The 15,473-nt window shown below is 44.4% G+C and overlaps 5 protein-coding genes across 5 annotated transcripts; 3 read left to right on the top strand and 2 right to left on the bottom strand.

The window, feature by feature from the left end:
* Window positions 1–178: 178 nt before the first annotated feature.
* Window positions 179–2,488, top strand: LOC115765876 (probable tyrosyl-DNA phosphodiesterase). Its single transcript, XM_030709614.1, has 5 exons — window positions 179–428; window positions 496–1,078; window positions 1,185–1,574; window positions 1,632–2,229; window positions 2,288–2,488. Exons 1-5 carry the CDS (start codon window positions 353–355, stop codon window positions 2,417–2,419), a joined length of 1,779 nt encoding a protein of 592 aa, XP_030565474.1. The 5' UTR covers window positions 179–352; the 3' UTR covers window positions 2,420–2,488.
* Window positions 2,489–5,180: 2,692 nt separating this feature from the next.
* LOC115766004 (adenylyl cyclase-associated protein 1) lies at window positions 5,181–10,197 on the top strand. The gene is made up of 7 exons (XM_030709773.1): window positions 5,181–5,442; window positions 6,148–6,622; window positions 6,728–6,852; window positions 7,981–8,329; window positions 8,385–8,932; window positions 8,992–9,509; window positions 9,577–10,197. Exons 1-7 carry the CDS (start codon window positions 5,196–5,198, stop codon window positions 9,658–9,660), a joined length of 2,346 nt encoding a protein of 781 aa, XP_030565633.1. The 5' UTR covers window positions 5,181–5,195; the 3' UTR covers window positions 9,661–10,197.
* A 6-nt stretch (window positions 10,198–10,203) lies between these two features.
* Window positions 10,204–11,010, bottom strand: LOC115766003 (vacuolar protein sorting-associated protein 29). Its single transcript, XM_030709772.1, has one exon. It carries the CDS (start codon window positions 10,883–10,885, stop codon window positions 10,337–10,339), a length of 549 nt encoding a protein of 182 aa, XP_030565632.1. The 5' UTR covers window positions 10,886–11,010; the 3' UTR covers window positions 10,204–10,336.
* A 52-nt stretch (window positions 11,011–11,062) lies between these two features.
* On the top strand, window positions 11,063–12,806 carry LOC115766002 (general transcription factor IIH subunit 3). The gene is made up of 6 exons (XM_030709771.1): window positions 11,063–11,093; window positions 11,251–11,408; window positions 11,463–11,643; window positions 11,697–11,892; window positions 11,961–12,379; window positions 12,443–12,806. Exons 2-6 carry the CDS (start codon window positions 11,375–11,377, stop codon window positions 12,513–12,515), a joined length of 903 nt encoding a protein of 300 aa, XP_030565631.1. The 5' UTR covers window positions 11,063–11,093; window positions 11,251–11,374; the 3' UTR covers window positions 12,516–12,806.
* Window positions 12,807–12,899: 93 nt separating this feature from the next.
* On the bottom strand, window positions 12,900–14,732 carry LOC115766001 (5-methylcytosine rRNA methyltransferase NSUN4). Its single transcript, XM_030709770.1, has one exon. The coding sequence runs from the start codon at window positions 14,520–14,522 to the stop codon at window positions 12,984–12,986; it is 1,539 nt and encodes a 512-aa protein (XP_030565630.1). The 5' UTR covers window positions 14,523–14,732; the 3' UTR covers window positions 12,900–12,983.
* Between the last annotated feature and the right edge of the window lie 741 nt (window positions 14,733–15,473).

The following is a 15,473-nucleotide window of genomic DNA, read 5'->3' as shown; positions in this document are numbered from 1 at the left end:
AGGATGGCTATTAAAATACAATCACAATCGGAGTGATCCTGACCACTGGCTTTGTTAATTTTTTTCATAATCGCATGGCTGCAAAGGTTTATTATTATTATTATGACTCATAGCTAAATTGTTTAAAAATGCTATTTAGCATCTTTATTTTCTATGCAATTACAGCGAACGCAATTAATTGTCGTTTGTGGCTTTTTGAATTTTTTAATATGGCGGCTTTTTATTTACGCAATGCATTAATCGATAATTTCGATAACTGCGATAGCTGCGATAACTGTCGACAGCAGGCGCACCAGCAGCTCCCGCTTTTGTTTGTTAGCTTTTGTTAATCCAAATCAATTAGTTAGGCAACATGCAAGAGTGTCCTTACGGCGAGAAATGTTACCGCAAAAATCCCATACACTTTGGCGAGTATTCACATGCGCATTGTACGTTAAAAGAAAAAACAGAATTACATTTGTTATGTTTCATTATGAATATTTGTGTTTCAATTAGTGGATGCCATTTATGCCAAGGGCTTCAAGGCGAACAGCAATGAGTATGACATACCCGGCAAGTATTCCAGCGAGCTGATCAACATACAGCTCAAGCTTTTGGAGAAAGTATTCCCGCAGCTGGGCACAAAGGATGCCAAACCCAAGCCGGCAGCTGCCGCTAAGGCGACGCCTTCTGCTCCCAAGCCGGCGCCGGCTGCGACTGCGAAGCCAGCAAAAAAGGAGCCTCCAGCAGCTACACCCATGACACCCAGCACCAGTCGTGGGTCTGACTCTGACCAGGCGAGCAGCAATGACAGCTCGAATCTGGCCAAGAAACAAAGGCTCAACGAGCGCAATATACGCGACTACATTCCCGTTGTGGTGGAGAAGGGGCGCATGGCCGGGAAGCTGGAGCGTGCAGCGCCCTATAATATGTTCCTTACGGCCATCACCGACTCGAAGCCGACGCATCAGGAGCCGCTGAGCGTTACGCTGCAGGAAATACTCGACGAAAGTCTGGGCGAGATTGAGTCCAGTGTCCAAATAAACTTTATGATTGACATCGGCTGGCTGCTGGGACATTATTACTTTGCGGGCATACTGTAAGCCGTGGCTGGTATTGTGGCAATCTTTAACCAAACAATCTGGCACAAGGCCGTTTTTCATGCCTGCAAGTTAATTTTGTAAATGCCTTCACTTCTTTCGCAGCGACAAACCCTTGCTGGTGCTCTATGGCGATGAGTCTCCCGACCTGCTGGGCATTGGCAAATTCAAGCCGCAGGTGACGGCCATTAAGGTCAATATGCCGACACCTTTTGCCACATCGCACACGAAAATGATGCTGCTTGGCTATGCGGATGGCTCGATGCGTGTTGTCATCTCCACGGCGAATTTATACGAGGACGATTGGCACAATCGCACGCAGGGCTTGTGGATAAGTCCACGGTTGCCGGCATTGCCCGAGGGCGCAGATACGGCTGCCGGTGAAAGTCCAACGGGATTCAAGCAGGACCTCATGCTCTACCTGGTCGAGTACAAGGTGTCGCAGCTGCAGCCGTGGATTGCGCGCATACGCAAGAGTGATTTCAGTGCCGTAAAGTGAGTACAAATCATGGAGACAATCAATATACTATATGAGCCGTCTGCTTTCCACAGCGTCTTCTTTATTGGCTCCGTGCCAGGTGGTCACCGTGAGAGCCCTGTGCGTGGTCATCCCTGGGGCTGTGCCCGTCTGGGTTCGCTGCTGGCAAAGCATGCGGCGCCCGTGGACGATCGGATACCGGTTGTCTGTCAAAGCTCCAGCATTGGCAGTCTGGGCGCCAATGTGCAGGCCTGGATACAGCAGGATTTTGTCAACAATTTACGCAAGGATTCAACGCCTGTAGGCAGGCTGCGTCAGCTGCCGCCCTTCAAGATGATCTATCCCAGTTTTGGCAACGTTTCACGCAGTCACGACGGCATGCTCGGTGGCGGTTGCCTGCCCTATGGCAAGAACACGAATGATAAACAGCCCTGGCTCAAGGCGCATCTGCAGCAGTGGAAGTCCGGGGATCGGCATCGCTCGCAGGCTATGCCGCATATCAAAAGCTATACGCGTTTTAATTTGGAGGAGCAATGCGTCTACTGGTTTGTGCTGACCTCGGCGAATCTATCGAAGGCTGCGTGGGGCTCCTTTAACAAGAATTCCCAAATACAGCCATGTCTGCGCATTGCCAACTACGAGGCGGGCGTCCTCTTTCTGCCTAGATTTGTGGTTTGTTAAATATTTGATATGCCTGCTTTATATTAAATAACGCCTTTATTTTCTGCAGACTGGCGAGGAGACTTTTCCTCTGGGCAATGCACGAAATGGTGTGCCTGCCTTTCCCTTGCCCTATGATGTTCCTTTAACCCCGTATGGACCTGATGATACGCCCTTCCTCATGGATTATCTGCATGGTTGAAATTCTTTTCATATTTGTGATAAGTCACATATATACCGTTACTACCACTAAGCATACAATAAATAAAGTATTCAAATCGACAGATATTGTTTAAGATTTAAAAATTTTGTAAAAACGCCAAATATATTTTGGAGTCTTATCGATAACATTACAATCGCAATACATTACAGTACGGTCAGTGTTCAAAAACATTTATATGTATCGTCACTCCCAATTGGTATTCTGTTATAACCATGTTATATATCTTATTAACTGTCGAAGACAGCGTTATCTTGGCCATGAGTTACATTAGCCAACTTTTGAAACTAGGCCTATGAAACCGCCAATTTTATTTTACACAATTTCACATAATTCCCCATCAATAAAATCAAATGTTGTCCGATAAAAAATAACGGCTTTAGTTTTATCAACACTTCACTTTGCTGCTAATAACTTTACAGCAAAATGTTAAATGTGTTGCTGTTAAAAACATATGTTAGACAAACGAACGAGCGAAAAATTAGTCACTCGTCGTCGATTTTTCGCACACAACTGTTCTGAAGCAGCGGTAAATTGGTAATTAACAAATTCGTCGCTACTATTACAAATTTGTGGTAAGTGCAATTACAAGAACTATAATATGTGGCTGTGTGTGTTTGCCTATCCATCGATGTGCTTTTCTTAATACAAAAAATGTGCGTAAAATACATTTAATTGCTAAAATTGTGAAGTGACAAACCCAGCGTAAAAGTGCCGGCTGCATTGTAAGTTGGGTGGGTCTACAGTTCCTGCGGCCAGGCTGTCTGGAATATCAAAATGGCACGTATATGCATGTATATACATTACATATATATATGCATATGCATATGTGTGTGTGAGTGTGGGCGTGAGGTGGTTGAGGACAGGTGACAGCTGTGTTGCCAGTGGTCTCCGGCTAGCGGGCTGTTTGGAGGCTCTTTGAGGCTATTTTTATGTGAATCATTTTTTGTTTGTTAAATTAAATACACATACATGTGTAACGTACAGTTGTGTGTGTGTGTGTGCGTATGAGTGTTTTGGTATATTTTTAATGATGATTTCATGTAGAATTTAATTTTACTTGCATATTTATGTACATACAAACCCGTATATGCACTACTGCTAATGCGCAAAAGCAAATGTGCAGCATTTATAGTCCATAAAAAGTAGAGTTAACAGTGCATAGTTTTTTTTTTTTTTTTTTTTTGTAGAACTCCTCAGCTGTTTGCCGCCTTACTGTTATTGTTGTTGCTCTGACTCACACCCAGTTTACGCAAGACTGAACAAATGTGTATGTGTGTGTGCATGTATTCGTGTGAAATCAAAGATGGCCAAAAAGCACTATCAGCAGAAAAGAAATTATTAAGAACAAACACTCATACATAGATTACACATACATATGTATATTTCTCTAGCTGACGGCAGTTTTGCTTTGGCCATAGACACGCAGCAGGTTTAATTTCTAATTAATTGTTATATGAGACGCGCATCAACAGCCGCGCATAACGGTTTAACTGCCACAGACATTTAATCTGCGGCGTGTATGTGTTGTGTGTGTGTTTGTGTGCGTGTGCGTGTACGTTTTGAATGCATTTGCCCGCAAAAGAACAACAGGCACAACACATTCACATCCTACAGTAACTCGTCTTTGCAGCGTAGCGAAAGTTGTTAGCACAGCCAAACGGATTCTTACACTAATTGCCAAGATTTATTTGTAAGTTAATGCATTTAACAATAACAACAAGTCGCTCGTTTGGCCGGTGCAATAAACTCATTGTTGCTACAAAAACAAATGTCTGCACAGCTTTTGCGCGCTCTCTACCTCTCTCTCGCTCTCTCTCTCTTTCGCTCTCTCGTTTCTTTCTCTCTATTGACGCGCAAACTCTATTTTTGTTGTTGCCATGACCACCGTGAAGCTTTCTCCACAGCAGCTTCATTTCAGCTGTTGACCCTGTGTACCCAAAGCAAAATTTTTATCTCAAATTTCAATTTGTTTTCAATGCGCATTCAGTTTTACGCCCAAATTTGGACAAGGAGTGTTGAAAAGCGGCTGCTTAAAAAAGCTAGAAAGTTGTATGAGGCTGGCTAACATGACCTTAAGATAAATGTTGTGCTGTTAAACAAGTGTACCCCACTAGTTCCGCTGCCTCCGCCCACTGGTTCGCGGCCCTTTTCACAAGCTAAGCTTATACGGCTGTTAACATGACCTTAACATTAACTTGCGCTGTTAAACGTAGTGCTGCTGTTCATTGATTCCGAGTCCTGTGCGTGCGCGTGTGCCTGCCCTTTTTTAGGGTGTGTTCCGTTCAACAGCAGCTGTGCAGCTTTGTGCGTGCGCGTGTGTGTGTGTGTGTGCGTGTGACCCAGTTGAGTGATAGCCGTGGCCTATAGCGCCCTGCCCAGGCCGTTTGCATTAAACATTGAAAAGTGCTTTAATTTGCTAATTTATTAATGTCAAAAGCAAAAACGAAAAAAGAAAAAAAAACCAAGAAGCAGGAAATAAATTGCGTTCAAGTGCGTGTGAAACGATTTACGTTACATGATATAGGGATAGGGAGCTTAAGGAGTGGTTTTTTACAGTAACTTTCTTTGCCTCTTGCGGCTTTCGTCATACGCCTAACCGATTCTTGTATGGCTGCTTGGCGTTGTTTTCCTTGTTGTTGCTGTCGTAAACGAGAATGAGCTAAAAAGAAAAGACACGGAAGTTGCATAACCCTAATGTGATACCCATCTTAAAATCGTTCATCCCACTACTTTAAGTACGCCAAGAGCCGCAAAAATGTTCTCATGTTGTCGTGCTAATCCAAAAGCGGCCAAAAAGGATAAGGACAAGGACAATCAGAGTAAAACGGACACTAAACCAAACGAACAGCTCCCCAGTCCAGCGACTCAGGAGGAAGTCAAACCGAATGGCAATGTCTCAGCGCCAGAGCCAGAACCGGAACCAGAACCGGAACCAGCATTCAAAACCGAACCCCAAACCGAACCGGAGCCAGCAGAGACTGTTAATATTGAGCAACCAACTGGTATTCACAAAAATGAATTAACATCTAGCACTTAGTACTTAATACACACAACTAGAAATGCGATTACACTCCTCTGCCCCCCGGCAGCTCTACCACACGCTGCGCTAATGTGTGTGTGTGTGCGTGTGTGCTTTGCACTTGGGCACAGGTCCCTGGAGCTTGGCTCCCAAAAAGCCCTGCAACAGCGTTTGTCCGGGACCTGCGTCGCCTTCAACACTTTTATTATTTCGCCAGAGCACGACCTAGTTTAACCTTCAGCCAAAGTCACCAAATTGCTTTCAGACACGTTTTCTCTTTGTATATCGGGGCATATAGACGAATACCTCTTGAAATTTGCATCAGCATCTAAGTTTATGAATATATAGTTCTTTTCTAATCTTGACAAGCTTCATATTTGGCTTAAATACTTTTCGTTTCAAGAAGAAGCAATCGGAATCTAATGTATCCATTCCTAGGTCAAAGATAGTCTTATATGAAGTAAACATTTATTAGAAAATACCATATAAATTTCAGATTTAATATAAATCTTAAGTATTCTTATAATAGATAACAGATGAGTTTACAAGCTGGACAGCGGGAGGTTTAAAGGTTCTTCTTAGCTCAACCTCAACCCTCTGTAGAAATGAAACATTATTAAATCCGCATTCGATTCAGTTCCCTGACCAAATATATATATGTGCGCTGCTTTGTGTCGCATCTTCACAGCCCTTGACATAGAAGCCAACGACGCAGCAGCCGCCACGCCAACGCTACGCTCGACGCACTCATCCACATCCACAGCACCGCCTGCATCGATGACCAGCGCAACGGAGGATGAGCCGGCACCGCAGCAGCAGCAGCAGCAGGAGGCGCCGCCGGCAGCTCATGCGCCGCCCACAAGGAGCTGCCTCTCGCGGCACAATTCAACGCATCATTCGATCAAGAAGAAGGTCAATATTAGCACACGGGCCGAGATCATTGAGCCGAAGCCGTTGACCAACTCGCTGCTGTTGCTGGCCAATCACAATAACAACAACAACTCGCTGGCGGATGACGATGAGGTCTTCTCGGACTCGCTGCCGCCGCCCAAGCGGGAGAGCATGTGCGCGCCGTACATTGAGGGTGAACAGCTGCCGGCCGGAACGTTGGCCCTTGCCCACGGACTGCCCGCCTGGTTTGATGACGAGCGACTCAATGAGATGTACGCGTTCTCTATCGTTAAACGACAAAAATTCCCAACCAGTTAAAAAACTCTCTTCTCTCTATTGTTGTTGTTGTCATTGTCTCGTTTGTTGTACGCATGCAGCGGCTGCATCGAGCCACCCGTCACGCCCGTGGGACGCGATGAGCTGGAGCTGAAACGTCAGCGTCTCTACACGGAGCTGCTGCGCGCCGCACACGCCGCCGTGGAGCACAGCGTGGCCGTGCGTGGTATGAATCAATACAAAATCAAAACGGATTTTTTCCGTCAACTTCGTCTACGTTCGATTGGCTTGCATGCATGCCGCGTCTTATCGTTAACAAGTTTTTCTTTCGAATTTGTTTTGAAGAAGCGTCATCTGTCCTAAACGTATAAATATATTTATATTCGTTGTATGTTGAGTTCACATAACACTTTGAATTGCCAAGAAATGCACTCTATCAAAATGTTCTTAAGTTCTACACGATATTATTTCTCTATTCCAAAAGTGGCCATTTCTTCGATATGCGATGAAATTTAAATTAAGTAAGCTATATTTCGAGAGAGTTTCACTGAGAATTCCCAGGAAATTCAATCTTAGTTTAATACGAATTTTTCTAGAATTATTTTTAATAATTTTTCTTGAATGCAGCATTTAAGTAGAAGTATTACACAAAAACTTCTCTTCCTTCCTGAAATTCTTTTTTAAACTTTTATATGATCGCTTATCAAATAAAAAATATATTTCGAAAGCCTTTCACTTGAAATTCTCCAGAAATTCACTCAATCAATTATTCTAATGCTACTTTATCTATGAAAATTCCTTTCCTATGATAAAATATATCTTTTATTTAAATACATATAAACAAGAAAACATTTGCAAATACGTGAGGTATTACAAATTTATTATAGCTATACATGAAATCTTATTCAAATCTAATCTTATTTATTTGAGAAATATTTGTATATATCTATATATTGTATCTCACATTTATTTTGTTGTTTATAAAACATGCACAACTTGAATATATTGTTTAATGTTTAAGTCACGCCGATTTCTTCCCATCATCATCATCATCAACATCATCATGAACTGGCCATTCAGCTTTTTTTTTGTGTCGTTTTGCAATCTTTCAAGTCGTTTCCAGTGATTCATGCAGTTTTTATGCATTCCCTGCGATGACATCAATTACAACAATTTGTTTTGTTTTTTTATGTAGATCTTTTTATAACGTATCTCTATTAAATGTGCTGTATATATATATATACACATTGTTTTACGCTTACATTTTTTACGCACATTTTTTGTACCCAAGCAAAAGCACAAATTTCTTATGAATAAGATGTAAGCTAAGATTGATCTCTTGCCGCCTTCACAGATAACAACGAGTCGGAATCAAAGCCCACGGCTGCCGTTGAGCATTTGGAAAGGATTTGTGAACGCCTGGAAACGCTAGTCGATCGCCTGGAGCATACGCTAATAGCGCCGCAGCCAGCAGAGCTAAACACAAAGTCAGAGCCAGCACCACCTGCACCAACTACACCAACTTTGCCAAGCCAACCAGCATCAGTTGCAACTGCAGCAGCAGCGCCCAGCAGCAGCAATAGCATGAGTGTCGCCGGCTTTGAGGATATTATGGCCGGGCCGCTGAGCCAGTATCTGGCGCTATCGGCCAAAATTGGCGGCGATGTGGCCCAGCATGCCCAGTTCGTCAAGGCAGCCTTTGAGTAAGTAGCAACAGCAGCATTTCTCACATGTCTCTCATTACCCTTCATTTTGTAGCGCCCAATTGCGTTATGTGACGCTGGCCACGCAGATCGCTCAGCCGGCGCAGGCCAAGCAAATGGAACTGTTGCAGCCAACATCGACGCAAATTAGCGCCATTCAGGATTTCCGTGAGAAGCATCGCTCCTCCGCCTTCTTCAATCATTTGTCGGCCATTAGTGAAAGTATACCCGCCCTGGGCTGGGTGTGTGTATCGCCGACACCCGGACCGCACGTCAAGGAGATGAACGATGCGGGCCAGTTCTATACGAATCGTGTGCTCAAGGAGTGGAAGGAGAAGGATGCCAAGCACGTGGAATGGGCACGCGCCTGGATCCAAACGCTGACCGAACTACAGGCCTACATCAAGCAGTATCATACCACGGGCCTGGTCTGGTCTGGCAAGGGTGCAGCACCAGCCGGTAAAGCTCCACCACCGCCACCACCTGGCGGTCTGCCACCACCACCACCGGTGCTGGATCTGAGTGCTCTGAAGCTGGACAGCGCTGCCGATGATCGCAGCGCGCTCTTTGCGCAAATCAATCAGGGCGCCGACATTACCAAGAGTAGGCGCAACAATTGTTGATCCCCTAAAATGCCAAAATTAACCACTTTATGCTTACAGATCTGAAGAAGGTAACCGGCGACATGCAAACGCACAAGAATCCATCGTTGCGCACTGGCCCCGCGCCCTTCAAGACGCCCGCCAGCAGCAGCGGAAGCACAGCTGGTCGTGCCAATGCGCCCGCCAAGGAGCCCGTCTTTACGCTAGATGGCAAAAAGTGGCTAATCGAGTATCAGAAGAACAATACGGGCTTGCGTGTGGAGAATGCCGAACTGAGCAATGTGGTGTATATGTACCGTTGCGAGGGCTCCACTCTCACCGTCCGGGGCAAGGTGAACAACATTGTGATGGACTCGTGTAAAAAATGCTCGCTGCTGTTCGATTCGGTTTTGTCCTCCATTGAGTTTGTCAACTGCCAGAACATTCAGATGCAGGTGTTGGGCTCGGTGCCAACTATTTCCATTGACAAGAGCGAGGGCTGTCAAATGTATTTGTCCAAGGATTCGCTGGGTGTGGAAATCATTAGCTCCAAGTCATCGGAGATGAATGTACTTCTGCCAGAGGAGAATGGTGACTATGTAAGTGGCAAAAATGCAGCTCATATTTGGAATTAGTTTTGCAATAATATTATCATACATTTTGCAGGTCGAACTGGCTTTGCCGGAGCAATACAAGACCTTCATCAATGGCAAAACCCTCAAGACTGTGTGCTTGGACAGTCTGGGTTAATGCCGGCGTCAAATCTGGAATCCCAAGGGCGACGTTGATTGCTTTCGAAAGGAAAAGAAACAAAACAAAAACAAATATATCCAACCCAAAGGCAGACCGCATTCAGCTAATTGAACTGGTTGCAGCAAAGCTAAAATAATCTAATTTTAAGCGCAGAGTTTTCGTGTTTATGTGTATTTATCATTTTTGTAATGTACGAGAATTTAGAAAATGGTTGCCAAATTTCTGCTGCGAGCGCTTTGGGATAAAAGTATTCACATCATTTTTGCATAAAAACAAAAACAAAACATATATACATATATATTTATTTTCTAATGCAAGAAGCAATGCAACGTGACCCGAACGAGAATCCAATTTGTATTAATATATTTAAAAATTAATGAAAATAATGCACGAAACTTTGTCAACATTTTAAGCAGACTTTTCATTCAATTAAATAACTTTTGCACGCATCTGGAGATGATCAGAATAAAAGCAAGTACTCTTTTATATTCTATTTAAATAAAATTTAAACATTTTTTTATTAAATAAAAAAAAGGAAACGTGTTTAATTTATACATTATTTATATATATATATATATATTATTCAATTTTCCATAATTAAGCCAAGATCAAGACAGATCGGATCAGTGCGTGCACAAGCGTGAGGCGGAATGAATTTGCTGCTAATACTTGGTTATATCTTCTTGTACTCAATGCGCTCCACCTTGACCTCGTCGCCAATCAGTTGGTACACATAGGTGACCACCGTTGTGCTCTGTATGTCCATCAGCACAAATGAGGGCACCACATTTGTGTCCAGAGGATTGAAGGCGCCCGTCGCCGAGCCGGGATTTATGTAGAACTTATTGCCATGCTCGTACGCCTCAAACTTGTACGTATGCCCCGTTATGAGTATATCCACATCCAGCTGGCGTTGGATTAGTGCCAGAGCCTCCGGATCACCACGCGGCACCACTTGGTGACCATGGCACAGGCCAATACGAAATTGTCCCACTGTCACAACCTTTTGCTCCGGATAGCTGAGATTCTCATCGAAATCGCCGCGCACTATGTGCACGTCGTTGGCCAGCGATTTGAGATAATCATACGACTCCTTGGTGCAGATGTTTCCGGTGGCCAATATATGATGTATCCGACCGGGCACAAGCAGCTTTTTGAACTTTGCCGGCAGACTACTGCAACGGTGAGGTATATGCAAGTCGCCAAGTACTAGTACAAGCATTTTACAGCTGTATTATGTTTCCTGTTTTTAAGCCCGGATGTGATACGTATTTAATGCGTTTTTTATCAACAAAAGCTGGTGAAACGCCCAGTAAAATTTCAGAGCTGACAAGAACAGCTGTATTTTGTGCACGCGTTTCCAGTTGAATGGCAAAATAAAATTCGAAGCAGTGGCAACCCTGGCGCGAGCGAAGCGCATAATGCACGAGGTAACGATCTGTAAAACACACAAATACTGCCAAATGACGGCACATTTAAATAACATCGAATCGCGTTCTCAATATAACGCAACTGTATAATATTATATAATAAAAAAGAAGGATAACATGTTGATGTTAATAACTGGTGCAATTAAACCTTTTTTAGCCGCTGCTCTGAGCGCTCTGAGAGCGTGTGACGTCATAAATTTTAAGCAGCTTGCATTGCGAACTCTTGCGCAACCTTGCAGCCTTGCAGCAGCATTGACACAGCGTTTTATTTTGCCGGCAAAATGGACGCAACGGAGGTAGCAGCAAATAAAGAAGGTATTTATTATAGTTAAATTTGATTTAAATTCAACTAATATTGTGCAATTTTAGCCGAGGCAAGTGTTGATCTGTTGGCTATTGTGCTGGACACGAATCCCTCACAGCAGATTGTGCGCCAAAATCCACAAAATCTGACACAAATTCTAGAGGCCGTCATCGCCTTTGGCAATGCGCATCTCATGCAAAAGGCCCAAAACAAATTGGCTGTAATATCCTGTTCGCATCATGCCACGTAAGTCTGATGCAGGTGTGATAGTAAGTGAAATAATTGTTGCGATATTCCAGCGACTTTCTGTACCCGCTGCCTGGGCGGCAAGTGGAGCTCCGGCAGATTGATGGCCAATATGAGGCATTCAGCTTGGTGGAGAAGACAGTGAAGCAACAATTGGGCAGCATACTAATGAATGCGCCACGCCTGAGCGCATCCTGCGAGAGTCTACTGGCTGGCAGCATGTCCATGGCGCTGTGCTACATATCCCGCGTATGTTGCAAGAACTCCCAATTTAATTACTTTTGCTTATTGTTTAATAATTAATTGTGCTTTTGCAGCTGCAACGCAATGTCGCCGCTGGCGTCAAGATGCACTCACGCATTTTGGTGCTCACGGGCAGCAATGAGTGCGCCTCACAGTATATGACCTATATGAACGTGTTCTTTACGGCCCAAAAGCTGGGCATTGTCATCGACACCTGCGCCCTGGACAAGACACTCAGTCTGCTGCAGCAGGGCTGTGACATAACCAATGGCCAGTTCCTCAAGGTAACCCAGCTGGATGGCCTGCTACAGTATTTGCTATGGGTATTCTTGCCATCGCCCCAAATGCGTCACAAATTGGTGCTACCACCGACCCCAAAGGTTGACTATCGCGCCTCGTGCTTCTGCCATCGCGAGCTCATCGACATCGGCTACGTTTGCTCCGTCTGCCTGTCCGTATTCTGTAAATACAGTCCCATCTGCACCACATGCCAGTAAGTGGATCTTTAAACAATTGCCCGACACAATCTTTAGATATTCGCCTTAAATGCTTGCAGCACCATCTTCAAGATGCCTGGACCACTGCCCGTTAAGCCCAAGAAGAAAAAGAAGACTGAGAAACAAATGTGAGCGAACATTTTAGCTCTTTTATTATTTCACGCTACTCGGGTTCAAAACGTTTTATATAAATGTCAAATTAATACAGATACCTGCATATGATTATAAGCTTCTGTTACCCGGCATTGGGCTGTTGTCTGTATCTGAGGGGCATCCCCGATACCTCAAAGGGATCTAGTCATGTCCGTCTGTGTGAGCGCGTCTCTCTTGGAAAACTCATGAGCTAGAGCCTTGAGCTTTGAAAGATATTTTCCTATTTAAATGCATTAATCACTTTCTCTCTCGACAAATGTCTGTTTTGAGCATAAGGAGAAAGGAAACCCAAGCTTTTTGGGAAGTTTCTCCTATACGTTTGGGGTATATCTCCTCCCTTTAAGAAGAAAACTCGTAATCGCGTAACAAATATTGAATTTTTCCTTTAATGATGTACATTATATAATTTGATATCACCTAAGAAGTTTTCTGCTGTGTCCAAACGCTTCAAGTGTTCCGGGTTATTTTACTGAAATACATTGGTCCGAAATTGGCGGGTAAATAGGGTAAAACCATTTGGCCATATTTCAAGCCCTTGGGCTGCTCGAATCTGTAGATATCGCTGAATAGTGCTGTGTGCTGGCTGAGATCCCTGATGCGCGCGGTAATGCCATGCTCGGTGAATACCTTTTGCAGCGCCATGTGAACGACGCCATCGTTTTGCACCGGCGACAGCGAGCACGTGGAATAGACAAGACTGCCGCCGGGTTTGAGCAGGCGCAGGCAATTGGCCAAGATGCCCGCCTGCAGTTCGGGTATGCGTAGGCGTTCCTTAATCCGTGTCGGTTTGAAGATATTGTTGTCCCGATGCATTAGCACATGCCTGTCCGTGGTGCAGGGCACATCCACCAAAATCTTGTCATAGCTGCCATACTCATCCAGATTGCGTGCATCGCTCTGGCTGAAGATCAGACGTTTGCCCGCCCAGCGTTGTTTGTAGTCGAACAGGTACTCCTGCATGACGCGTCGCAGCTTGTTTAGCCGCGACTCCTGCACATCGTTGCACACCAGCTGATCCAGGTGGAGGGTCTGCAGCATCAGCAAAGATTTGCCTCCGGGCGCTGCACAGGCATCGAGCACTCGCTCGCCGGGCTGCACTTGCAGGAACAGCGGCGGCAGCACCGAGGCGCCATCCATCAGAAAATGTGAGAGGACACCGGTTAGACACTGACGCGGAGGCTTGAACTCGGCACAGTTGCCTATCTCATAGGTGTAGATGGCCAGGTGTTCCGGATATTGGAATATGGCTTCGGGCTCAATAATCAGCGGAAAATCTGTGCTAGTTTGATAATATTTGTAATGCTCCGATTCGGGCACCCAATCCTCCATGCCCTTGATGGTGCTGGCGGGCACATACTCGTACAGGCCGCCCGTGCCAAATTGTGGATCCACCAAACGACTCGAATCCAATTGCACATCCTGCTCCAAAGCTCTGGTCAAGCTCTGCTTGAACTCCGCCTGCTTGCTGCCGCTTCCTGGCTGCTCCTCCTGGACGTTGTTGTTGTTGCTGTTGTTGTTCTTCTCATAGTTGAGCTGCTGTGGCGGCACATGTCCATCCTCTGCTGCACTGGGATAGATGGCAGCGACCTCGCGTTCCTGTTGCTTGCGCAGCAGCGCACCGAGCTTATCGTCGATTTCGTAATGAGCACGCGTTTGCTGGCGCTGCAGACTGTGCTCCGTGCCGGTCTCCTCGCGTTCCCGTGCCAGCTGTATAAGGGATTTGATGTTTATGGCACCGTCCAGCTCCAGCATGCTGCATGTTTGCTCCGTGTCACCGAAATTGTTCACCATGGCAACATATTTGTGCTCTGTTAGCAATGCGGCACGCATATTTTTCCAACGTCCGCCATACACGGAACCGTAGAAATCGTCAAAGCTTTCCAGTGCGCGATCGCAATTGTTCTTCTTATGCTGCAGAACATTCCAGCGCCGTTTGCCGCTCTTCCAGCGCCTTTGCAGCATGCAAATGTTGCGTATTTTCAACATTTTGCGGAGCCGGCGGCAGTTTCACTTGGAGCGACAGGCACCAGAGTTGTGGCCGCACCAAAAGCCACAAATTTTAAATTGTTGTGGGTTTTTTTTTTTTATTATATATTTTTGTCTATGGTTTTAAACCGACATAGTGGAAAATTAATCCAAATTTTGGCTTGGTTTTGTGTGTAAAATAAGTAATTTAATTTAATTTGATTGCCATTATCCAGAACAAAAGTCAAATGTTATCGATAACATCTGAATGAATGGCCGACAGTTGCTTTAATCGAACTTAAATTTTCGTTCAATTAAATGAACCAAGTTCAATTTCTTGCATCACAATGAACTAGTGAATCGCCTCAGCTAGCTCCTGTTAGGCCGCATTAGTTCGCTGTTATGCTTATGTTATCTTTTTTTTTTTGACACAAGCAGCCGTTAAATTCAAATACAAAACGCACGTTACATTTTATTTTTAAAATGCCGTTTTAATTTTTACACAATACAATTGAAATTTGTATATTCTTTAACAAACCGCCTTCAAAAAATACTTATCCATGCCCAATTATAAACTATATTTTTCAACAATCTGCGACAGGCAAGGCTCACTTGATTAACCAATATCCCAACTGCGTTAGTAAAGAAATTAGGCTCAAAGCCATGCAAACGATAAAAATATGGTTTTTATAAGCTAAAAACTTCGAAATCTTGAACTATTCATCATTCTACGGTTGTTGTACACCCTTGCCAAATACCAAATCGTGGCAATGAAGATGCTTCAATGCTATTTAAGAAAACAATAATTATCAAAACATTATTTTAGAATTAATTCGATATGACACTTACATTTTCTTCGGTAATAAATCCAACCAATTGCGGCACAATGATGCCCGGTAAAGTAGCAACAATATTCGTCAAAGCCATCAAAGTGCCAGCAAAATTGGGGTTGTTTCGATGTTATTCGATAGG

This window comes from Drosophila novamexicana, unplaced genomic scaffold (genome assembly GCF_003285875.2).
Source record: "Drosophila novamexicana strain 15010-1031.04,08,12 unplaced genomic scaffold, DnovRS2.1 tig00001059-arrow-arrow-pilon, whole genome shotgun sequence".
Lineage (NCBI taxonomy): Eukaryota > Metazoa > Arthropoda > Insecta > Diptera > Drosophilidae > Drosophila > Drosophila novamexicana.
Note: the sequence above shows the minus strand (reverse complement) of the source record. Positions and strands in the feature narration are given on the sequence as shown.